Source organism: Lissotriton helveticus, chromosome 2_1 (assembly GCF_964261635.1).
Source record: "Lissotriton helveticus chromosome 2_1, aLisHel1.1, whole genome shotgun sequence".
Lineage (NCBI taxonomy): Eukaryota > Metazoa > Chordata > Amphibia > Caudata > Salamandridae > Lissotriton > Lissotriton helveticus.
Window position 1 is genome coordinate 88,911,181 of NC_136059.1, and position 26,114 is coordinate 88,937,294.

The 26,114-nt window shown below is 48.5% G+C and overlaps 1 protein-coding gene across 2 annotated transcripts in view; it reads right to left on the reverse strand.

The window, feature by feature from the left end:
• The window catches only part of ZNF638 (zinc finger protein 638), a 985,826-nt gene that overhangs the window by 203,344 nt on the left and 756,368 nt on the right, over nucleotides 1-26,114 (reverse strand). For both annotated transcript variants that reach the window (XM_078674499.1, XM_078674497.1), the window contains one exon: nucleotides 14,879-15,701. In XM_078674499.1, the coding sequence (XP_078530625.1) occupies nucleotides 14,879-15,701 (823 nt within the window). The remainder of the gene's footprint in view (nucleotides 1-14,878; nucleotides 15,702-26,114) is intronic.

Consider the following 26,114-nt stretch of genomic DNA (forward strand, 5'->3'; position numbering starts at 1 on the left):
ACCGCCCCTGGCAGGAAACCCTTTGTCCTTATCTCCTGCTCTGGGAGGACTCCCAGCAGCAGGAGGGCAGACTTGTGTCTCGGTGGCAGCATCCATTTTGTGGATGCTAAGGCTCTGTCTGACTTTTAACCGGGTTATAGGTTACAGGCATGTCGTGTCCCTCTAGAAGGGTGGAATGCTAACCCCGTCGCCAGAATTGGCGAGGGGTTAGTATTCCAATTCGTATGACACCTTACTCGACATGTTTTGATAAAGCGATACCAGAGTTGGCACATAACCGCGAGGATTATAATGCACTTAAGAGTATATGGTATGCGATATCATGGAAACGGCTAAGGGATGGATCCCGAAAGCCGCAGACAGGCTCAGCTCATGCTAGAGCACCATCTCACACGATTCCAAGCACTCTGCCTTCAGGATTGTTAAGGCCTGCTATAGGAGTGACTGATAGGAGATCTGTGTGTCCATTTTTAGGGTTAGATATAGGTATACTATATCTAAAGCAAAGGGTGAGTACACCACCTTGCCCCAGCTGTCGTGCAGCCAGTTGTGTCAGTTTTAGTTAGTCAATCCAGGGGTGGCATAATACATGCTTCAGCCCCTGGGAGACTTCTGGGTGCACCTCAGCCCTGGGTACAGGGACTTGGAGAGGGCCCAGTGCCAATTCAGTACCTAAGTACAATTTGGGTAGAGAGAACAGCTAGGCTGTGGGTCTGATTAGCAGGCCCACAGCCAGGGAAAGTCGTAAACCAGTGCAGCAAAAAGCAAAAATCTGGGTGATCATAGGATTGCAGACCCTACTCTCCTACATGACCCCCCCCCAAACTTTGGGACAATAAGCTAACCTTGACCAGGTGAGTCTTCTTGCTCTAAGTGGAAATACCTGGAGAGCCCATCAGCATTGCTGTGATCAGTCCCAGGTCTATGCTCCACTGTAAAATCCATCCCCTGTAGGGAAATGGACCACCTAAGCAGTTTGGGGTTTTCACCCTTCATCTGATTTAGCCACAAGAGGGGCTTATGGTCTGTCTGAATGGTGAAGTGAGTGCCAAACAAGTAGGCCCTCAGCTTCTTCAGGGCCCAGACCACAGCAAAGGCCTCCCTCTCAATAGCTGACCAATTTTTCTCTCTGGGTGTCAACCTCCTGCTAATGAAAGCAATAGGCTGATCATTACCATCAAAATTCAGTTGAGACAGAACAGCTCCCACACCCAACTCAGAAGCATCTGTTTGGACAATGAATGGCTTGGAGTAATCTGGACTCTTGAGGATAGGTGCTGTGCACATGGCCTGCTTTAGGTCATTGAATGCTTTCTGACAGCTTGCTGTCCACTGAACTTTCTTTGGCATCTTCTTGCTTGTCAGGTCATTAAGGGGGGTCACTATGGACCCATAATTTCTGACAAACTTCCTATAGTACCCAGTCAGGCCCAAGAAAGCTCGAACCTGAGTCTGGGTGATTGGAGGAGTCCAGTCCTTGATGGCCTGTATCTTACTCTCCAGTGGCTGAACCTGGCCTCCACCTACAAGGTGGCCCAGGTATACAACCTGTGACTGCCCTATCTGGCACTTTGTGGCCTTGATAGTGAGGCCTGCCTTTTGCAGGGCCTCTAACACTTTACTCAGGTGGACCAGGTGATCCTCCCAGGTGGAGCTAAAGACAGCAATATCGTCAAGATAAGCTGCACAGAAGTCATCCAGCCCAGTGAGGACTTGATTCACCAACCTTTGGAAGGTGGCAGGTGCATTTTTCAGTCCAAAGGGCATTACCACAAATTGATAATGCCCTCCAGGGGTAGAAAATGCTGTCTTAGGTTTGGCTTCCTCAGCTAACCTGATTTGCCAATACCCAGCTGTCAAATCAAATGTGCTTAAGAAGTTGGCAGAAGCCAATCTATCTATAAGCTCATCTGCTCTTGGTATTGGGTGGGCATCAGTCTTAGTGACTGCATTGAGGCCTCTGTAGTCTACGCAAAACCTCATCTCTCTCTTACCACCCTGGGTGTGAGGCTTTGGCACTAGAACTACTGGGCTAGCCCAAGGGCTATCTGAGGGCTCAATGACTCCCAGTTCCAACATTTTCTGCACTTCAGTTTTGATGCAGTCTCTAACATGATCAGGCTGTCTGTAGATTTTACTCTTGACAGGCAGACTGTCTCCAGTGTCAACATCATGGGTACACCAATCAGTTTGGCTGGGTGTCAGAGAGAACATATGTCGAAAGGATTGCAGAACTTGCCTGCAATCCTGTTGCTGATGTTCAGTGAGGCTGCCACAAAAGACAACACCATCAACTGACCCATCATCAGGATTCTGAGTGAGCAGGTCTGGGAGAGGGTCACTCTCTTCCTCCTGTCCCTCATCTGTGGCCATGAGCAAGCTCATGTCCTTCCTGTCAACATATGCCTTGAGCCTGTTAACATGGAGCACTCTGAGAGGGCTCCTGGGAGTTCCAAGGTCCACCAAGTAGGTAACCTCTCCCTTTTGCTCAATGATGGTGTGGGGCCCAGACCATTTGTCTTTTAGAGCTGCTGGGGCCACTGGCTCCAGCACCCACACCCTCTGTCCTGGCTGGTACACAGTCAGTACAGCCTTTTGGTCATGCCAAGCTTTTTGAAGTTCCTGGCTGGCCTCAAGGTTTTTAGATGCCTTTTCCATATACTCAGCCATCCTGGAGCGGAGACCAAGTACATAGTCCACTATGTTGGTTGCAGGCTTTTTGAGAGGTCTCTCCCATCCTTCCTTCACCAAACACAGGGGTCCCCTTACAGGATGCCCATACAGAAGCTCAAAAGGGCTGTAGCCAACCCCCTTCTGTGGGACCTCTCTGTAAGCAAACAAGAGGCAGGGGATCAGGACATCCCATCTTCTCCTAAGAGGTTCAGGTAGTCCATGAATCATCCCTTTCAGGGTCCTGTTGAACCTCTCAACAAGCCCATTGCATTGTGGATGATAGGGTGTGGTGAACTTGTAGTTCACACCACACTCTTTCCACATGGCAGTCAGATATCCTGACATGAAGTTTGTACCTCTGTCAGAAACGACCTCCTTAGGGAAACCCACTCTGGAGAACACTCCAACTAGGGCTCTTGCCACTACAGGGGCTGAAGTGGTCCTAAGGGGAATAGCCTCAGGATACCTGGTGGCATGGTCCACCACCACCAGTATAAACTTGTGTCCTGATGCTGTCTGGGGTTCCATTGGACCAACAATGTCAATCCCCACTCTTTCAAAGGGAACCCCCACCACAGGTAGTGGTATGAGGGGGGCCTTTGTTGTGCCACCTGACTTACCACTGGCTTGGCAAGTGACACATGAGCGACAAAACTCCTTGGTATTCTCATTCATATGGGGCCAGTGAAAGTGTGAGACAAGCCTGTCCCAAGTCTTTGTCTGACCTAAATGACCTGCAAGGGGAATCTCATGGGCCAAGGTGAGAAGGAAACCTCTCAGAGACAAGGGGATGACCAGCCTCCTGGTTGCACCAGGCTTGGGGTCTCTTGACTCAGAGTACAGGAGTCCATCTTCCCAGTATACCCTGTGGGCACCTGTGGCATTCCCTGCAGCCTCAGCAGCAGCCTGCTGTCTGAGGGGTTCAAGGGAAGGGCAGCTCAACTGTTCCTTCCCCAGGTCTGCTCTGGAGGGTCCCCCTGAGCCCAGAAACTCAACTTGATCAAGTTCAAGCTCTTTAGGCTCAGTTTCCCTCAGCTCTTCTAGATCAGCCTCCTCAGAGACTTGATCCTCAACCTGGGGCAAGGGGGAAGGCAAAGCCTTACCCTTACTGCTCTTCTTCTTGGGAGGTGTCTGGTCCATAATTTCAGGATCCAGCACCTGTTCAGTGGGGCATCTTCTGGCCTGTGACCTAGTCACAGCAAGCACATGTGCTGGCAAGCCTAACATCTCCATGTGAGTCCTCTGCTCCACTTCTGACCATTGTGATGACTCCAAATCATTGCCCAACAAACAATCAACTGGGAGGTCTGAACTGACTACAACTTTCTTTTGTCCCTTCACTCCACCCCAGGAGAAAGCTACAATTGCCACACTATGACTAGTAGTGACATTGCTGGCATTGGTCACCAGGAAATCAGTACCTGGCATGATCTGTCCAGGGTCCACAAAGTTAGGTGTCACCATGGTGACACTGGCACAAGTGTCCCTATAGGCCTGAGCCCTTTTGCCATTAATCAAAGGTGTCTGCCTGTATTTGCCCAAAGTATTGGGACTTATTTCAGGGGACATATCCATATCCCCTGTACAGACAAGGACAGCCTGAGTGAGTGTGCCAACTAAGTTGTCAGACCCCTCAGTACCCAAGGTTAACCCAACTAATGCCTTGGGAGTGACACTACCACTACTGACTGTACTAGGGGGTGCAGTTGCTTTAGGAGCTGTAGTGGCAGGAGTTTGTCCTCCTCCTCTTTTGGTGCACTCACTAAACCAGTGAGATTTACTTTTGCAGTACTGGCACCACCTTTTTGACTGGCCTTCTTGAGTCTTCTTTTTCTGGGAAGCCTGACCCCCACCCTCTGGTTTGTTGGGGACCTGGTGAAGACTTCTGGTCATTTTGCTCATTCTTAACATTACCCTTCTGGTCTGCTTTCTTCTGACCACCCTGGTTCTGGTTCTGCTTGATCCTTGTCCTGACCCATTTGTCTGCCTTCTTTCCCAATTCTTGGGGAGAGGTCAGATCTGAATCGACAAGGTGCTGGTGCAGCAACTGGTTCTGACAATTGTTCAAAATTTGTTCTCTCATCATTAGATTATACAATCCTGTGTAATCTGTAACCTTGCTACCCAGCAACCAGCCCTCCAAAGCCTTAGTGGCACAATCCACAAAATCAGACCAGTCCTGAGACTGAGTTTTCTGGGTGTCTCTGAACAGCAACCTGTACTGCTCAGTGGTTAAACCAAACCCATCAACCAGTGTATTCTTCAGGACCTGGTAATTGTTAGCATCCTCCACTCTTGTAGTGAGGAGCTTATCTCTACCTTTACCATCAAAGGAGAGCCACAGTATAGCTGCCCACTGACTCTGGGGAATGTTCTGCACAGTGCAGGCCCTCTCCAGAGCAGCCATCCATTTCTGGATGTCATCCCCTTGCTTAAAGGGGGGCACTATTTTAGTCAGGTGTTTAGTATCTAAACCCTTCTCTCTATCTCTTGGGAGATTGCTGCCACCAGTGGGAGTTAGCCCACTCATCTGCTGCTCTCTTGCCAGGGCAAGCTTCTCTTTGGCCAGGGCAATTTCTTCCCTTTCAATCCTCAGTTCAGCTTGTCTCATCCTAGCCTCATGCTCCCTTCTCTGAGGGGAAGTAAATCTCCTCTGTGGAGGATTCCTTCTCCCCTGAGAAGAGGCATTAGAGTGCAGAGATCTATTGGAGTCCCTAGAAAGAGATCTATCTCTCCTAACTCCAAGGTTAGGCCCACTTCGGGTTAGTACTGGGGGGCCCCCAGATCCTAGCCCAAGTAAGTCTAAGTTGGTCCTAGTTAGCCTTCTGACTACCTCAAGACCCTTGTCTACCTCATCCCCAGAGAGTACCTCCTGATCCTCCTCCTCAACTGCTGAATCAGTGTTGGGGAGGTCTGGATCCCCAGAGGTTCCCTCTAAGGCTGGCATGCTCTCATGTAACTGAGAGAGCTTTCTGGCATCATATGTCTCTAAGAGACCTATCAGAAAGGGAATGGTGGGGTTAGACCCCTGCTTCAGTTTCCTGGAGACACAGAGTTGCCTCATCTCCTGAAAATTGAGAGCTGCATATCTTGAAGCGACCTGTGGAGGGTCAACACTGACCAGGGGAGTCTCAGTAGAGTCCCCCTGAGTCGACATGCTTTTCTAGTGAGGTGTAAGTGGTGCACTTACCTACACTATATGTTTGCCTACTGATCCCTTGCTAGAGTTGTAGTTTAGGGTGTGCTAGGCCCTAGGAGCTACAACAGCTGGTTCAGTAGAACTCAGAGTATTCTAAGCTAAGTTATATGTACCTTTAGTACTTATGTGATCTTTCACAAGATATTCTTAGGGCATGTGTGGTAAAACAACAGCAAGCTCAAATCCCCACCGCTGCTCACCAATGTGAGAAGTTGGCCTGATGTGCAGTGCTCACTATTCTAGTGATCACTATATATCAGTCCAAACAACCCTTATTGATGATTGGTTGTAAGTCAACCTTATAGACCAGCTATCCTAGTAGCATGGATACGAGCAGTCTAAGGCTAAGACTCTAGAGGGCGTGTTAAGCCAGCTGTTTTACCATCACATTACCCCTTGAACACCCAGTGAAAGGACACCACACAAGTGTTATGAAAATAAACAATGTATTTATTAGAATCACAACAACCCTGTACTCTTTATGAGGACAGGGTGCTAAGCACACAACAAAACTCTTACGAAAATACTTTTAAGTTAGCACGTTACACAAATGCCCGAGGGGCACGAAAAACCATATACGCTAAAAGTGGAATGCGAATTACTAGCAGGTAAGTAACGATTCTCAGAGGCTTTGGGATCGCTAGGACTGGACTACTGAACCTTTAGATTACTAGCAGGAGGCCTAGGGAACTCGGGTGCAGAGTGTGCACTCTCACGCGGGATGCGGGACAAAGTCTATGGAAGCTAGAATTCACAAAGTTAGTGTTCACGGGCGAACCCGACCTGGTAGGGAGAAAACGACAGTGGATCCTGACCCTTGGATAGTGAGGCTATGCTGGGACACCGGAGTGCCGAAGTTACCTAGCCCAGGGGCTGCAGCTGCATAGGTCTGAAAAGACGTCGGGGATCTCGTTGCCGGACCAGGAGCCTGGAAGGAAGAAGTTGCTGGCAGGCGACCAGTGAAGGAAAGTTCGATGGATCCAAGCCTGGATCAAGGAAGAAGAAACCTGAAAGCAGAGGGGACCAAGTTCTTGAATCACTAGCCAGTGATTAAGTGGGCACCAGGATGGCACCGGGCGAAGTCACCGCAGTCAGGTGAGTGGGCGCTGCTGGGCTCTGCAGTCTCTCGGACCAGGAGGCGTTGTCGGCGACCAGGATGGAGGTGCGAGCTGTCCCACGGAGGATGAAGTCGTTGGCGTCGAAGTTACCCAGGATTGGGCAACAAGCCTTGGCTAATTCAAGCCCACGCGGTGGACTCAAAATGGCGTCTTGAGTGGACCAGGAGGGTCCGGGGTGCTCCTCTTCTGGGAGGGAGCAAGGGCCAGTCTGGAGCAACCAGACCAGCAGCAGAAATGTCGTCGGGCGTCGTCAGGGAGGCCACAAGCCAGCGGGCTAGTAGCCAAACAACGCGGTGAGCAGCGGAAAGCAGAAGGGCCCCACGCAGATCGTGGAGATACTGGGGGGCTGCTCTTCGGTGCTGGAGCTGCTCAGGGTGGGGGCTTCTCGGACCCCAAAGCACTCACCAGGAATTCACTCGGCGGGCTTGCTGGAAAGAAGTCGTGCAGTCTTGCAGATGGCCGGTCCCTTGAGGTCTCGTCGCACCCACGGTTCTCAGCTGGGCTGTAGAGGTGGGTAGAGGTCAGAGGTGCCAGGGAAGCCGGTTCTCGTCGAGCTGGGCAGTCGGATTCCGGAGGAAGGACTTGCAGCAGACCGCAGTGTTCTTAGATGGTGCCTGCGGATGCAGGGTGACTACTCCTTAGTCACAAGGGAGAAATCTTAGGAAGAAGTCTTGAGTTCCTTTCGCAGAAAGTAGTTTCAGGATTCAAAGATGATCTGATTTGGAAGGGGGCCAGTCTCTACCTTTATCTGGGAAAAGGGGGCTGGCACGCGACTAGGTCCTGCCCTATGGGTGGGACCAGGAGGGGGGTGGTTACACCCACTTCCTTGGCGGGCTTTTCCCCAGGCCAGGGGCTGGAGTGCCCCTGGAACTGGTTCCAGCCAGCCTATGCACAGTGAGCACCGGGGTGCTACTTGCAGTCACCTTCCTCTAAAGCCCTGCCTACCTACAATACACAAAACCCTGTCTGGGACGGTGCTGGCACCGCCCCTGGCAGGAAACCCTTTGTCCTTATCTCCTGCTCTGGGAGGACTCCCAGCAGCAGGAGGGCAGACTTGTGTCTCGGTGGCAGCATCCATTTTGTGGATGCTAAGGCTCTGTCTGACTTTTAACCGGGTTATAGGTTACAGGCATGTCGTGTCCCTCTAGAAGGGTGGAATGCTAACCCCGTCGCCAGAATTGGCGAGGGGTTAGTATTCCAATTCGTATGACACCTTACTCGACATGTTTTGATAAAGCGATACCAGAGTTGGCACATAACCGCGAGGATTATAATGCACTTAAGAGTATATGGTATGCGATATCATGGAAACGGCTAAGGGATGGATCCCGAAAGCCGCAGACAGGCTCAGCTCATGCTAGAGCACCATCTCACACGATTCCAAGCACTCTGCCTTCAGGATTGTTAAGGCCTGCTATAGGAGTGACTGATAGGAGATCTGTGTGTCCATTTTTAGGGTTAGATATAGGTATACTATATCTAAAGCAAAGGGTGAGTACACCACCTTGCCCCAGCTGTCGTGCAGCCAGTTGTGTCAGTTTTAGTTAGTCAATCCAGGGGTGGCATAATACATGCTTCAGCCCCTGGGAGACTTCTGGGTGCACCTCAGCCCTGGGTACAGGGACTTGGAGAGGGCCCAGTGCCAATTCAGTACCTAAGTACAATTTGGGTAGAGAGAACAGCTAGGCTGTGGGTCTGATTAGCAGGCCCACAGCCAGGGAAAGTCGTAAACCAGTGCAGCAAAAAGCAAAAATCTGGGTGATCATAGGATTGCAGACCCTACTCTCCTACAGTGACCACCTCTACCCCTGTTGGACTTTCCTCCTCGAAACTGGGTTTTCCCCTGGTTCTTGATCTGGGACCACGGAGGGGTTTGAACCCTCTGCTGAGGCACCTTGTGCTGGTTGGATTTGTAGCGGCACTTAAATTCCTTCTTCTTCTCCAACCCAACCGCCTTCAGTGTCCAAATCGGTTTTCATCCTAGTCATCTCTTCGGCAGCGTGCGTGCCGAAGAGAGGAACCAGAGAATTTAAAATGCGTTGCTGAGCATCGGGTTTAAGGCCTGTCAAGTGCAACCAAGACGACCTTCTGGCGCATATTCCATTCGCATACGAATGTGCCGACAGCACTGCCGTGCTAATCTGGTTCGCTACCAGACAGCCCTCTGTCAGTGTCTCTTCAAAGTCTTTTTGGTCTTCTTTTGGCAGTTTAGATTTGAAGCGCTCCATGGAATCCCATAAGGCTCTATCATATCTGCCTAAAAGTGCAGCCGCACTGGAGGCCTTCAGTGTAGAAGCGGCAGAGTTGCAGACCTTGAGACCCCACGATTTATGGGATCTGCTCTTTATCTGGAGGAACTGAAGAGGTAGCAGTGACCGCATGTGTCTTACGTGCTGCTGCTACGATCACCGAGTCTGCAGGGGGATCAAACTTAAAGACCGGGTCAGAGGTAGCTGGCTTGTATTTCTTTTGGATGCGAGCCGTAACCGCCTTAATGGTCGCTGGAGAAAGGAATACACCCATGACAGGTTACACAATCCCTGGAACCAATGGAAGCAGCAGACGAGACGCAGACATCTGGTGAAGCGTCTCAAAAATCAATGTTGTGGTGACCTGGGGAACAGACATCGCAATGTTGAGTTTGAGCACCCCTCTGCAGGACATCATGGTACGTATTAATGTCATCAATCGGTGAAACCCTAGAGATAGGGCTATACAAAAGCGCGGGGGAATAATACCTCTTTGAAGACTGGTCAGAGGAGGTAGAAGTAGACGTGTTCTCCTACTTCTGCGATGAGCACTGTGCCTCCTATCCCGTGATCTGCTTGGGCGGTCCCCCCTTCTGGGGAAACGGGACCTCGCAGGCCTCCTCACAGGTGATCTCTCAGCTTGGACTCTGTGCCTGGGAGGGCTGTGCCTATCCGCTTCTTCAACCAGTCTTTGAAGAGGAGACCTGTGCAGAGGACTGGCATACTCCTGCATGCGCCTCGTAGCCCCTGAATCCCGCCAGTGATGTAATGGCAGATTTCATCTCGGGGATAACCGCACCTCAGTAGAAAAGGGCTCTGTCTGTCGCAAAGGTGACTTGCGGACAGGGTTTCTAGCCTCCGGAGAGGCTGACTTTGAAGAAACTCGCCTGGACGAATGCGAGGATGAGTGGCGGGATGCTGACTCAGTCACCAGAATCACTGATCCTTCTCTGGATCTCTCTGAAGGGGGCCTCGACGTCGGTCGGAAGTCCCACGACGTCGATCCTTGCTTCCTCGATTCTTGTCGATTCGACGTCGGGTGCTCTGACGTCGACAGCCTCGACGGCGAGCGATGCCGGTGAGAGGCTGATGAAGATCGGTGATCCCTCGACGTTGAACGGCAATGTGCAGCCGACGACAGAGGGTTTCTCGCTCTCGACGCCTAACGTCGCTAGGAAGACGGCGGAGCAGCCAATCTCGATGTCGAGGGTCTATGTGACGACGGCGGAGGGGTATTGGGCACCCTCGACGCCGAAAGCCGACGACAGATCTCATCCTCGTCGCCGAGTTGACGACGGCAGAGGGTCTCGAATTCTCGACATCTACGACGTACCTGAATCTTATTCTCGACGGCGAGCCCGCTGTCGAAGGTCGTTTTTTAGATAAATGACCCACCGGTAGTTCTTTTCTCAGCGCCGAGCCCGAGCTAGGCCATAGATGCGAATTCTCTCACTGTCCTTCAGAGTTCTTCCTGACAGGGTTTTGCAGTGAGGACAGGTCCTTGAATCATGTTCTTCAGGTAGACCAAGTATACAGACTTCATGGTTGTCTGTCTTGGTCTTCTTGTTACCACACGAAGGGCAGGCATCAAAAAGAGAAGGGATTGTGAGTAGAAAATGCCAAAAAAACTGTCAATAAAAGATAGATTCTTACTTGACAAGAAGTAAAACGTCGAAGTAAGATAAAAAAGTTGTGGAAAATGAAGTGGCCTGCTAGTCAAAAGCTACCAACCAGAGGCCTCCTAACCCCCATTGGATAACATTGGGCCTCAGCACTCTGCACCTGGCCGCCCTAGTGCCGCTGAGGGTGTAACAAGAGTGTATCCTGGACCCTGGGGGACCCCCGGGTCTACCCCCAGAGCATCAACTCCCAATACCAAATACTTATCTTTAAAGCGATAACACTATTTCCCTCCACTGGAAAACATTGACTGTTTTTCAAGGAAAAGTTTCTAAGAGTTGAGTTTGAACCTAAAGAAATTCTTTAAAATGGCACGAACACATTTTTTTACGTACCCGTTTACAGGAAATGCCCCAGAGTAGTATCCAGGTATACTACTCTGAGTAAGAAAAGTAACCTCAAAGGTAACTTGCCTGTAACTTTACTGAAAAAAACCATTCAAGTCTGTATTTTATTTACAAAGTATTGCATTTCTCTGAAACCATACTGTAAGTCAAAACAAAGTGCATTTACTATTACAAATCCAAACTGTATTACAACTGTATATTTTTTGCAATTACGTATCACTTACCTGTGCCAGGCTTGCTTGGCACTAGAAAATAAAAAAAACTAAGAATATTTTTATACAAAAACAATTGGTCTGAAGTCCAGTCAGTGTGTGAATTCATTTGCTGACTGAGTATGTACAACAAATGCCCACTTGGATGCTAGGGCATAAAGCCCAACTTAATGTAATTTCCATTGAAATGAATGGGCACTCCATGACGAGTTACCCTTGTCATTAGCATGGAAGTGGTTTAATACCGTCCTCTGATACCGCCTTACGGCTCAACTACACTACCACAAATAGAGAGTGAGGTGCTATCTAACTTTACCTCTGCCTACCTTTGGGGTTCCAATGGACTCTATGCACACGATACCTCACTTTGGTATAGTATATGGAGAGCCAGATTACTAAATTGGTGGATCATCGGAGGGTTATATAACTTTGCACTGTTGGACTACTTGGTTACCACTTGATCACACGACCGCTCTTAAATTGTCTTTAGAATTCTTATTTTTTCAAATTGGCATTTTTGCAAAATTACTAAAAGTCTTGTTAGGGCCTTGGTTAAGTACCTCTAGAATTTCAGAAAATAAAAAGTCACTTAAGATAGGGTTAGAATTTATTATCACAATGTATCAAAACAAGAACCCAACTATTAGTGAAAATAACCACGACAGAGGACTTGGTTGAAGAGCTCCACCTCACCCCTTACCTTCACTTGCCTTTCAAGGAGGTAATGTCCCTATGAAAAATTAAAAACAGCCACGGGTCCCCAGCCCACCAAACAAAAGCTCAAGAAGCTGTTGGCTAGGTTGCCAAGGACCACCAATCTGATAATGTTGAAGACCAGTTCGATGGAGAGGGAAGGGGATGACCTGGTGGAACAACCCCCTTCACTTCCTAGGGAAAAAAGGGTCAAAGTAACCTTGACTAACAGTAAACCTCTCAGTACCTAGATCACACACTGGAGGTTCAGGCATTCTTGAGGACATGGAGGAAAGCCTCAATGAGGAGGACATCCTGATAGACAGGCTGACCAAAACATTAGACCTACAGACCAGACTCCTGGCTCTAGAAAATGAAAGAGCAGAGATGGGCCTAGGACCTATCAATGGTGAGAGCAATCTAAAAAATACAGAAAAAGAAGGATCCTATGATCCCAAGATTCCCAAAGAGATTGTCCCTAAATTTGAGGAGGGTGATATCACCAAATGGTTCAGCCTTTGAGAGGGCTTGTGAAGCCAGAAGGGTGAAGAACTCACCGGGGGGCAACTCCTTTGGGAACTGTTCTCTGTTAAGTGCAGAGACAGGCTTCTGACCCTTAGCGGGGCAGATGCTGGGTCTTATGACCTCAGGAAGAGAACTCTGATTGAGGGAATTAGATTCACAACTGAGTATGGAATTAGATTCGGGGGTACGGGCTCAGAAAACTCAGTCTGCACTGGGTGGATTTTGTAGACTACTCAGTTAAGAAACTAGATGGCTGGTTGATTGGAAGCAAAATGCAAAATTATGATGGTCTTTATAATTTGTTTATGAAAGAACACCTATTAAGTAATTGCATTGATGAAAAGTTGTATCAGTATCTGGTAGACCTAGGTCCAATTTCTCCCCAAGAATTGGGAAAGGCGGCGGAACATTGGGCCAAGACCAGGGTAACTAGGATGTCCACTGCGGGTGACCAAAAGAAAGGGTTTACAAAACCTCCTCAGAGGAAGGATAGTGAGCCTCTTCAAGATAAAAGTAAGGAGTCCCAGGTAACCCACCAAAAACCTGTACAGCAGGGTGTGCCCAAAGACACCTCACAAACCAAAACAGGGTACCAAGGTAAGAATTGGGATCCCTACAAAGTATGGTGTCACAACTGTCAAAAGGCAGGACACCACACCATGGACCCTACCTGTCCTAAAAATAATACCCATAGTGTAGGTAGCTCCAGGGGTTGCCAGTGTAGCTTTGGAGGGTGATTCCTCAAATGAGGAAGTCATCCAAGCCTTCAACTGGAAACTGGGCCCAAAAGGTGAGGTGCAGATTCCAGAGGGGAGTAGACCCTTCCACCACCTACTTGTGAATGGAATCGCAGCTACTGTCCTGAGGGATACCAGTGCCAGCCACCCTGGTGCATGACAGGTTGGTTCTCTCAAGCCAGTATGTCTCAGGGGAAACAGACTACTGATGCACTTTGTCTTGATGTGCCTTGGGTCCCTGCCAATAAAGTTACGAGGGCCTGTGTTCTTTCCCCAAAACTAACCCAATTGGCAGCTCTAGCCACAGGCCAGCCCCTGGTAAATGGTACCACATGCACCCAGGGCACTGTCACCAGGAAAGACTTCTACGGGCTGCAGCACTTCTTGTGCAACCCTTAGAGGCCATGTACCTTCACAGACACACACACTGCCTTTGCAGGCTGCGTGTTTTGGTGCAGAATAAAGTGAAGAGTCGACATTTGGCGAGAGATGCCAATTGGGTTTTGGTTTCAAAGCAGTTTTAGGGTAAGAACATCGGCCCTGGGTACCTGATTGGCAGGATCCCAGGGCACACTCAGTCAAAGCACAACAGCGGTTCAGCAAAAAGTGGGGTCAACCATGCAGAAAGAGGGCACTTTCTCACAGTACCTCCATCTAATCTAGAGCATGTTTGGGTGTCATAGGCAGCTAGATCTTAGACCCTGGTATTCCCGCCTGTATCCAGTTACTAAAACCACAATTCCTAGAAGGGACAGTCAAGTGGGTCTAACATTTCAACACGGAGTCCTATAGCCTCTGTTAAACTATTTATTAGCACCCAACATGAGGCAGATGTGGTAGATAGTAAATCTCTAGCCCAGAAGGAGATATGCACTTCAAGTGTTCTTGATCACATTTACTTACCTGCTGATTAAGTTCTTTTCGTAAAGCAAAACCCTGACTGGGCATTCAAGTTAATACCTTATCCACTCTGCCCATATCCATTCAAAGCTCAAGTCTTAACACCTCCTGGACTGAGACTTGACTGCTTGACACCTCAAAGTGGAATCCAGTCCTAAAAGAGAACTCTCATTTCAGGGGAGTGCACACAACAGTACTATAGCCTCTGGAGACAAGTAGAAAATACCCTTAATCCCTCAGGACAAAGCCCAGTAGCCAAATGCTCTACGACCACTAGAAAAGAATTCATTGTTGAAGTTTGATGACATATGACCGCAAACTGTAAGAATTCAGTTTCACTTCAGCAAAGCAGACTCTTCTTCGTGCTCTGGTACCACAGACCCTCTATTTCTCCTACTAGAAACAATACAGGATCAAGGAGATGTGCTATTGCCTATTTTTAACAATACAGAATTTGGAGGTTATCTTTTCATTAAGAGTGAGGGTTAGGGCATGTGTCTGGTGCGCTTACTCAAGTATGAAACATTTGACATTTTTGTTCCTACCTTCATGCTTCTTGCTTTCTCCCTTTTTACTTGTTGGCTTTGTACTGTTCAAAGTTTCAGATTTATGTGCAGCTTTCATTTCATCATGTGGTTTGTCATCCTCGTCATCTTCATCCCCAATTTCATCTACAGTCACAAATTGGTGCTCCTCACTGAAAAGGTTGTTCATGAAGTCATCATCCTCTTCATTGAATTCATCTACAGTTACAAGAACAGGCTCATCTATTACCATTTGGGATACACCTGCTTTCACACCTGTACGGACCTCTTCATGTAATGAGCAAGCCCCATTATTTGAAGCCTTGGATGCTTTAGTGTCTTCTACTGCTTTCACACGTCCCACCGCTAAACCAGCACGTTTTCCTCTTGAATCAGTTGCTATGCGCTGTACTTTACCAGATGCTTTGCCATCAACAAAGTCTTCTTCATCACTTACTTCATCCAAAGTCATGACTGAGTGGGGCGCTTTACCAACATGCTGATTTTTCTTATGTTCGTTTATAGGTGTCTGGTGTTGCTTCATGTCTTCTGGACTAGCTTCAGGTTGAGCAGCAAAGGCATCTTCCTCTCCAACCTCATCCAGTGTTACAAATGAATGATCTTGTTTAGATGCAGTCGAGGATTCCCTTTTTTTGGAACTGGTATCCTTTGGTGCACTGTCCTTACCGGATTCATTTCTCTTCACGGTTTCAGAGATTTTCAGTGATTTCCCAGCTTCCTCTGACTTTTCCGTTGTTTCCTCTTCAACGGTTTCCTCCACAATTTCATCCACAGTAACAAATTCATCCATATTAAATGGAAACATCTCGTGATCTTCGAGACTCTGAGTAAACAAATATTTTAACACTTACAAATAGATCTAATACAGACATTTGAATCAATTCATTTGAATGTAACACGTAGCTATATTAAAAATAAAAACTTCTACAAAATTAATCTTAAGCCTCTCGTACATTATTAACAGGTAGGTGACTTACACAACCTTGTGGTTAAACACTGAAGTGTTCTGTGACAGATTTGGAAAAGTCGACCGATATGGTTAACTTGAAATTATCTCTTGGCCCCATCTCCACCTGCAAACATTATGACACACAGTAGGATTGCGACAACAAATGCAGCCAAGAGATAAACTCCTAATGCTTAGGGAGAGGATATAGAATAACTGCTAGAGCGGTCGACCTCAGAGCTGGGGTAATGGGTTCGAGTCTCAGCAGGGACGCTCAATATCCTGTGATTCTGTGCAAATCGCTGTATCTGCCCATGCCTAACAAATGTGTTTAAACGCAAATTGTACTCATGTAAAGAACTCAGATACCTTCAAGTCTAGTTCGGTATATATAAAACTCACAAAAAATTGCTTGAGAACAGATATAGCTTGAGGCATTCGCTTCTAGATAAAAGTCATCCCTACAGTGAGCTCTTTATTCTTAAGGATGGCATCAGTTTGCCTCTGCAGACTGGCCTCTGTAAATGGTAAATACCACACAAGAAGGCGGTAGCTAAAGAGGAAATGGTGATGCTCCTGCTTGTTGTGTCTGCTCCTGTGTTAAGCTGAAAAAACAACCTTTTTGAAGGCAGTGAAGCAAGGGGTTGGTATCTAAAAGAATGATGCAGGGGACTCTCCAAATCTCACTACTGCTACTGGTCACTATTTTACTTATTTCAGCAGGGTGATAAGAGACACCCTGGTGAGGTAGCATCTCCCAGTTAAAGAAAATAACCCCATTTCTGCTTCATACAGAGGCCAGTAGTTGCACCAGCAAGTAGATTGAGAACAGGGAAAGGAACACTTTTTCAAGCAAGACCAGTAACAGACTACAAGGATGCTTCTGACTTAATGATTGAATCGATGGGCAGGGTGCTCATTGTTCTACAGTCTTACACTAACGGATCAATCGTGAACAGATGAAGATGGCCAAAGGATGTTGGAAAAAGCACTTGCTTCACAGTACGGAAGCCTTGTATCAAGCAAAATCCAGATTTAGAGTCACAAGATACGCAATACGTATTAATGAACAGGAACCTACATGGGGATTAAACCATGACAATTTGGATGTACACTACACAGGCCTGTGTCACAACAACCCATCTTATCTGTGAATCCATACAGCATTCAGTAACCCTCCCCATCACAGCTGAGAGATGAGGTCTAATTATTGTAAATTATATAAATCTAGAAGCTGGAGATCTAGGGTGATGGCAAAAAGTCTCAAGGGGCTTAGAAGCAATGATATTGCAAGTGTAAGGACAGAACTATGACCCAGGCTAATCAGGAAGGAAAATGCCAGTATGCATCTGTTCTTGGCAGATAGAGCTGTAGATTCACATGCTTTGCATAGCCCACCATCTAGTGTTGGGTCTGGATGTTTGCACTTTGTTTTTGTTTGAAGAAGTCCTTTCCAGTCACTATCCCCTTTTGGGGATAGTACGCATAGGCATCCGGTCCATTGTTAAGACTGTTTGTTGCAGAGGGTGATAATGGAGTTAGTAAGAGTAGTAATATATGTCCCTGTATATATGTATCGAAGTAAGATATTACTGCAACAGGTATAGGTACCTGGGGCGGTGAGTGGGCGCATGTGAATCTACGGCTCCACATGCCAAGAACAGATGCATACTGGGTAAGTAGAAGTAGTTCTCCCAAAGCAGTGGCTAAGCTGTAGCTATTGCAGTCTGAAATAGTGTGCGTCAAACTGCTTGGCCCACACTAGCTTGCTGTCTTGCTAACACATCTATATAATAAGAGTTTTGTGAATGTGTGAGGTGTAGACCATTTTGCAGCTTAGCAGATGTAATCTATGGGTATATTCCCTAAGAATGCCATAGAAGCCCCTAGTTTGCGTGTAGAGTGCGCCTAGGGAGAATTGTCAGTGTTCGTTTTGCCTTAGCACAGCATGTCAATCCACTTGACCGTACACATTGGAATGCCAGATTTTGATATAGGATTGCCTTAATGTGGTGGCGCAAAAGCGACAGTTGTTCTGTCGTTTGGAAAGGTTTTGCCCTTTCAATATAGTAAAGTAGTGCTCTTTTGACATCTAAAGTGTGCAGAGCACGTTCTGCCACAGAATCCAGTTCAGTGAAGAACACAGGCAACTCAACAGATTGGTTGAGGTGAAAGGCAGAAATGACATAGTAGGAATTCAGGGTAGGTCCTAAGAACCACTTTGATTTGGGGTGCTTGTAAAAATGTTTCTTCTATGGTTAGTGCCTGAAGCTCACCTACTATCCTCAGTGGTGTGATATCGATGAGGAAAGCTACCTTACAATTGAGAAATTGCAGTTCACATCTATGTAATGGCTCAAAGGGTGGACCAATCAGTCTGGTAAGGACAATGTTGAGATTCCACACTGGAGCAGGTGGAAGTCTCGGAGGAATAATTCTTGTAAGTCCCTCCATAAATGCTTTAATGACAGGCACTCTAAAGAGACATATGTTGTCTGTTCTTTAGGTATGCAGCTATTGCAGCAAGATGTAACCATATGGAAGGGTACGCTAAATTGGAATGCTGCAGATTGAATATGCTACTTACCAGTATGCATCTGTTCTTGGCATGTAGGGCTGCTGACATTCATATCTGTGCATAGATCGCCGCCTATTGTTGGGTACAGATGACTGCACTTTGTTGTCCTGGAAGAGTCTTCGAAGTATTACGAGATAGGTGACTCCTCCCCTGGACTACAGTGCACATGGGCATCCATTCCATGCTCAGATTGTTTTTCGCCGTTGCGGCAGAGGTGGAGATAGGAAAGTGAGAGATGACCATGCTAGAGATAATGCTGCAGCTGCAACGGGCGCCAGGGAGGAGGGTGGGCGATATGAATGTCAGCAGCCCTACATGCCAAGAACAGATGCATACTGGTAAGTAGCATATTCCGTTCGAGGCATGGGGGCTGCTGAATTCATATCTGTGCATAGACTGAATAGCAGTATCTCCTCTAGCGGTGGCCACCCGTGCCAGCTGCAGCAGTTTGGAAAAGAGTTTTGAGGACAGCCTGGCCTACAGCAGCTTGCTGTTTTGCTTGCACGTCTACACAGTAGTGTTTAGTGAAAGTATGTATGGTGGACCATGTGGCTGCCTTACAGATGTCTTCGAGGGGAATATTTCCTAGGAAAGCCATGGATGCCCCCATTTTCTGTGTAGTGTGCTCTAGGGGGGACTGTTCAAGTGCGTTTAGCTTTTAGATAACATATTTGAATGCATTTAACTATCCATCTGGCTATTCCGGATTTTGAAATAGGATTCCGTTTGTGTTGTGGTGCAAAAGCAACAAACAGTTGTTTTGTTTTCCTAAAGGATTTGGTTCTGTCCACATAGTATAGTAGCTCTCCGAACGTCTAGTGTGTGCAGGGCTCTTTCAGCTACTGATTGTGGATTCTGAAAGAATACTGGCAGTTCAATTGCTTGATTAATATGGAAGTTGGATACTACTTTAGGCATGAACTTAGGGTTGGTTCGAAGAACTACCCTGTTAGCATGTACCTGCATTAAGAGTTCCTAAATTGTCAGTGCTTGCAATTCGCTCACTCTTCTGAGTGAGGTAATGGCAACTAAGAATGCGACCTCCCACGTTAGGAATTGCAATTCGCAAGAGTGTAGAGGTTCGAAAGTAGGTCCCATGAGTCTGGTAAGCACTAGATTTAGATTCCACGCTGGGGAAGGAGGGATCACTCTTTTCAAGCCCTCCATAAATGCTTTAATTGCTGGTACCCTGAAGAGTGAAAGGTGTTGCCTGTTCTGAAGGTATGCTGCTATAGCAGCGAGGTGTAGTCGTATGGAAAAGTATGCTAAGTTACATCTTTGTAAATGCAGCAGGTAGCATATAATGTTTTGTATGGAAGCGTCTAATGTGTTGATTTGGTTATAGTTGCAGTAAATAACAAATCTTTTCCATTTGGCTGCATAAAACGCTCGTGTGGTTGGTTTCCTTGCCTCCCTAATGATGTTCATGCAGTCTGGGGGCAAGTTAAGGTATCCGAACTCTAGGACCTCAGGAGCCAGATCGCTAGGTTCATCTGATAGGGATCTGGGTGTCTTATTTCTCCCTGGTTCTGAGTTAGAAGATGCGGAGTGTAGGAGAGTAGGGTCTGCAATCTTATGGTCACCCCAGATTTTTGCTTTTTGCTTCACTGGTTTACGACTTTCCCTGGCTGTGGGCCTGCTAATCAGACCCACAGCCTAGCTGTTCTCGCTCTAAATTGACAACCATGTACCTTAGGTGCATTTACCAATTAGTACTGGGCCACCTTATCAGTCCCTGTACAGTGTACCCTAGGTATCCAGGGCATAGGTGTACCCAGGGCCTACCAGGGGCTGAAGCATGTATTATGCCACCCCTGGCTGGCCATCTAAACAGACACAACTGGCTGCACGACAGCTGGGGCAAGGTGGTGTAATCACCCTTTGCTGTAGATATAGTATACCTATATCTAACCCTAAAAATGGACACATATATTCCTATCAGTCACTCCTATCAGTCACTCCTATGGCAGGCCTTATCAATCCTGAAGGCAGAGTGCTTGGAATTATGTGAGATGGTGCTCTGGCATGAGCTGAGCCCGTCTGCAGCTTGCGGAACCAAGTCCTAATAGCTGTTCCATGATAACGCTATACCATATACTCTTAAGTGCATTATAATCATCGCGGTTAAATGCTAACTTTGGTATAACATTATCAAAACATGTCGAGTAAGGTGTCATACGAATTGGAATACTACCCCCTCGCCAATTCTGGCGACGGGGGTAGCATTCCACCCTTCTAGAGGGACACGACATGTATGTAACTGAGAACCCCGGTTAAAGTTAACTCGAGCCTTGGCATCACAAAATGGATGCCACCACCACAGACACAAGTCTGACCTCCTGCTGCTGGGAGTCCTTCCAGCGAGGGAGGCTTGGACAAAGGGTTTCCTGCCTTGGGAGGTGCTAGCACCACCCCAGACAGGATTTTGTGTATTGGGTAGGACAGGCCTGAAAGGAATGAGACATGCCCGGGGCACACAAGGTGTCCTGTGCATACACTGGTTCAAACCAGTTGCTGGGGCATCCCTGCCCCAGCTCTGGCGCGAAACCGGACAAAGGATAGGGGGTGTAGCCACCCCCTTCCTGGTCCCACCCAGGGGAGGGACCTAGTCAGTAGTGCAGCCCCCTTTAGAAGAATAAAGGTAGGAGCTGGTCCCATTCCAAATTAGATTAATCCTGAACTGAAACTCTACAAGAAGAAACTCTGGACTTCGACTTTCTACACAGTAGACTGAAGAAATATCCCTTGTGGGCAAGGAGTGTCCACCCTGCACAAGCAGGCACCATCAAGCGCCCAGCGGCTTCCCTTTGTCGTCTTCGCTCGAGGATCCAGACTTCAGAGCCCGACGAGACCCGGACTTCCAGACCTCTCCGACCTCTACCTACATCTGCAGCACAGCTGAGATCCGTGGGTGCGACGAGACACGTGGGACCGGCCATCTTGAAAGAAGCTGCACTTCGCTTCCAGCACGACTCCCGAGGTAAACTCGACCAAGTGCTTTGGGGACTGAGAAGCCCCAGCCCCGAGCAGCTCCTGCACTGAAGACCAGCCCTCTAGCATCCACGAGATCTGCGTGGGGCCCTTCTGCTTGTTTGCTGCTTGAAGCGTTGTCTGGTCACTTGCCGGCTGGCTAGTGGCCTCCTAGACGACGAACTTTGAAACTTCCACTGCTGGTCTGGTTGCACCAGACTGGCCCTTGCTCCCTTCCAAAAGAGGAGCACCCCGGACCCTCCTGGTCCACTCCAGACGCCGTTTCCACTCACCGCGTGGGTTGCCTTTGCCAAGGCCTGTTGACGCCGATTCCAGATCCAACACCGCCGACAGCGAGAGCCAGCGTGGGACAGCTCGTGCCTCCATCCTGGTCGTCGAAGACACCTCCTGGTCCACGTGGCTGCAGAGACAAGCGTCCACTCTTCACCTGATCGAGACGACGACATCTGGTTCCTTCCTGGTTCCACTCCAGTCACTGGCTAGTGACTTTGAACTTTGTCCCCTCTGCTTTCAGGTCCTCTTCTTCACCGATCCACCATTGGATCGCACCGGACATCTTCCTCCTGGTCGCCTGCAGCATCTTTTCTTCCAGGCTCCATAGACTTCAACGCGAGAACCCAACACTTTGACACCTATGCACCCGCAGCCCGTGGGTGAGGTAACAAGAGCATTTCGGTGCTCAAGGGTAGTTCCTAGTGTCCAGTTCCACAGTCGTTTTAGTCTTAACTAGTCAGGATTGTCCGTACTCACCTTTAACTTGAACTGTACTGTCCATAGACGTTGTTACGCATCTCACGTGTGAGTTCACACTCTGCACACGCGTCCCGTGGGCCTCCTATTACTTACCTAAGGTGAAGATAGCGTAGTCCTAGCGAACCTCCAGCCTCTGGACAGCTCCATTTCCTCTATCGACTTTCACATTCCACTTTGAATATGCTACTTACCAGTATGCATCTGTTCTTGGCATGTAGGGCTGCTAACATTCATATCTTTAGCATAGTGTTGGGTCTGGATGATTGCACATTGTTGTCCTGGAAGAGTCTTCGAAGTATCACGAGATAGGTGGCTCCTCCCCTGGACTACAGTGCGCATGGGCATCGGCTCCATCCCCAGATTATTTTTAGCCATTGTGGCAGAGATGGAGTGAAATAGTGTAAAGGATGTCCATGCTAATGATGAATGCAAGATAGTATCTGCAGCCGCTACAGGCACCGGGGAGGAGGGAGGGCGATATGAATGTTAGCAGCCCTACATGCCAAGAACAGATGCATACTGGTAAGTAGCATATTCAGTTCGAGGCATGTGGGCTGCTAAATTCATATCTTTAGCATAGAATACATAGCAGTCCCTCCATTAAGGGCTGTTGCCCGTGCCAGCTGCAGAAGCTTGAAAAAGTGTCTTGAGAACAGCCTGTCCTACAGCTGCTTGCTGCTTGGAATGCACGTCCACACAGTAATGTTTTGTAAATGTGTGTGGTGTGGACCATGTGGCTGCTCTGCAAATGTCCTCTAAAGGAATGTTCCCCAGGAAAGCCATGGACGCCCCCAATTTGCGTGTGGAGTGCGCCCTTGGGGGTATTGTTAAAGTGCGCTTAGCTTTTTGATAACAGATTTGGATGCACTTAATCTATCTGGCTATTCCCGCTTTGGAAATGGGGTTGCCTTTGTGCTGTGCTGAGAAGGCAACAAAAAGTTGTTGAGTTTTCCTGAAGTGTTGTGTCCTGTCAATGTAGTACATCAACGCCCTCCTAACGTCCAGTGTATGGAGCATTCGTTCAGCTACTGTTTGAGGGTTTTGGAAGAATGCGGGTAGGTCAATAGTTTGGTTGATATGAAACTGTGACACTACCTTAGGAAGGAATTTGGGGTTAGTGCGTAGCACCACCCTGTTAGAATGTATTTGGATGAAAGGCTCTTGGATTGTGAGCGCCTGCAGCTCACTAACACGCCTGAGCGATGTAATAGCAATGAGGAAAGCCACTTTCCATGTTAGAAATTGAATTTCGCAGGAGTGCAGTGGCTCGAAGGGTGGACCCATCAGCCGAGTGAGGACCACATGGAGGTTCCACACTGGAGCTGGTGGTGTTCTTGGAGGAATGACTCGCTTCAGTCCCTCCAGGAAGGCTTTAATGGCAGGTACCCTGAAAACAGAGAGGTGCTGTCTATTCTGGAGAAAAGCCGCTATGGCGGATAAATGTATCCGAATGGAAGCGTACGCTAGATTGCATTTGTAAAGATGTAACAAATAGCAGATGATGTTAGGAATGGATGCATCTAGCGGGTTGATATTGTTGTCAGTACAGTAAATGGCAAACCGCTTCCACTTTGCTGCATAGCAAGCTCTGGTAGTGGGCTTCCTTGCCTCTCTGATGATGTCCATGCATTCAGGAGGCAGGTTGAGGTAGCCAAACTCTAGGACCTCAGGAGCCAGATCGCCAGATTGAGCTGTTGCGGATCTGGATGCTGAATGTCGCCATGGTTCTGCGTCAAGAGGCTGGGTGTGAGATGCAGCCTTTGATGCGGTACCACGGAAAGTTCTATTCTAGAAACGTGGTGTACCATGGTTGGCGTGCCCATGTTGGAGCAACCAGGATGAGAGTCATCGAGTGTTGCTTTAGCTTTCTTGCCACCAGCGGAATGAGAGGCGCTGGGGGAAAAAGCGTACGCAAATTTGCCTGACCAGTTCATCCATATCGCATTCCCCTGCGATTCCGGGTGAGGGAACCTGGCGGCAAAGCTTTGGCATTTTGCGTTTTCCCTTGTGGCAAACAGGTCTATCTCTGGATGACCCCACTGCTGGAAGTACGGGTGGAGTACTGATGGATGTATCTCCCACTCGTGCATTTGATGGCTGTACCTGCTGAGCAGATCCGCCATCTGATTGTCCTTGCCCGGGAGGTGTTCTGCCATGAGGAAGATGTTCCTCTGAATGGCCCACTTCCACATGCTCTGAGCCAGATGAGACAGCTGTGGCGAGTGAGTACCTCCCTGCTTCTGGATGTAGTACATGGCTGTCATGTTGTCCGTCCGGATCAACACGACCTTGTTGCACAGATGTACTTTGAAGGACTTGAGCGCCATGAAGATTGCCATCAATTCCAGGTAGTTTATATGCAATCGTTGCTGCTGGGTCGACCACAGTCCCTGCACCGTGTAGTGGAGCACATGCGCTCCCCACCCTTGGAGAGATGCGTCCGTCGTTAGGACAATCTGTGGCACAGGCTCTTGGAACGGTCGTCCCTTGCAAAGGTTGTGTGGATTCCACCAATGCAGAGAGTTGTATGCCCGACCGGTCACCAACACTAGGTCTGTCAGTTGTCCTTGAGCCTGTGTCCATTGATTTGCCAAGCATTCCTGGAGGGGGCGCATGTGCAACCTTGCGTGCGGGACTATGAAGATGCAGGAGGCCATCATGCCTATCAACTGCATGAACACTCTCGCTGGCAGGGAGTGCTGCGGTCTGAATCGTTGGATCAGCGACTGAATGCTGTTGATTCTGACTGTGTTTGGCTGAGCCATAGCAGTCAGGGTGTTTATTGTCGCGCCCAGATACTGCCGCACATGGGCTGGTTGAAGGTGCGACTTTGGGTAGTTTAGCGAGAACCCCAGGCTGTGCAGGAGTTGAATAGTGTGGGACATGTGTGAGGCGCACTGTCTTTCCGACTTTGCTTGAACGAGCCAGTCGTCGAGGTACGGGTAGACATGTATGTTCTGTCTCCTGAGGTGCGCAGCCACTGCCGCCAGACACTTTGTAAACACTCTGGGGGCAGTAGTCACTCCGAAGGGTAGCACTTTGAACTGATAGTGTTTGTTGTGAATGGTGAACCTGAGGTATTTTCTGTGGGACGGGTGGAGTGGGATGTGGAAGTAAGCATCCTTGAGGTCTAAGGTTGCCATGAAGTCCCCTTTGTTGAGGAGGGGAAGGATCTGTTGCAGTGTCAGCATGTGAAAATGTTCTGACAGTATATACATGTTGAGAGGGCGGAGGTCCAGAATGGGTCTGAGGGATCCGTCCTTTTTTGGGATGAGGAAGTACAGGGAGTAGACCCCTGTTCCTTCCTCCTCCACTGGCACGAGTTTGATTGCTCCTTTTTGCAGCATTACTAGCACTTCTTTCTGCAATAAGTGCAAGTGCTCTTCCGACATAGGACGGTGTCTTGGGGGAATGTTGGGAGGAGTGGATGTTAACTCCAAACAATAACCGTACTGGATTAGTTTTCTCACCCACCTGTCTGTGGTGATGGACGACCAGACTGGCAGGAACCGCTGGAGTCTTCCCCCGACAGGTGTTGGATGGTCGGGGGGTAGTGACAGGGAGTCACTGCTTGTTTGCGGCAGAGGAACGGGAGTTGTTGTTCCCTCTGCCCCTGCCCTTGGCACTGTTACCTCGGTAACCCCCTCTACCCTGCTTGGGGTACGAGGATTGCGCACCACCTTTTGTGAATTGTGTTTGCTGTCCCAGGTGTCCTCTGGTAACACTACGCGCTCCTGAGCGACGAAAAGTGTTGCCCCTGAACTGCCCCCATGGACTTAGCAGTCTCGTTGTCCTTTTTTATCTTTTCAAGTGTGGTGTCTACATCTGGGCCAAACAGTCTGTCAGGATTGACGGGCTGGTTAAGGATTGTAGTTTGGATGCCAGCCTTAAATCCAGATCTACGAAGCCAGGCTTGGCGCCTCAGCAGGACACTAGTGTTAATTCCTCTAGCCGCTGTGTCCGCTACA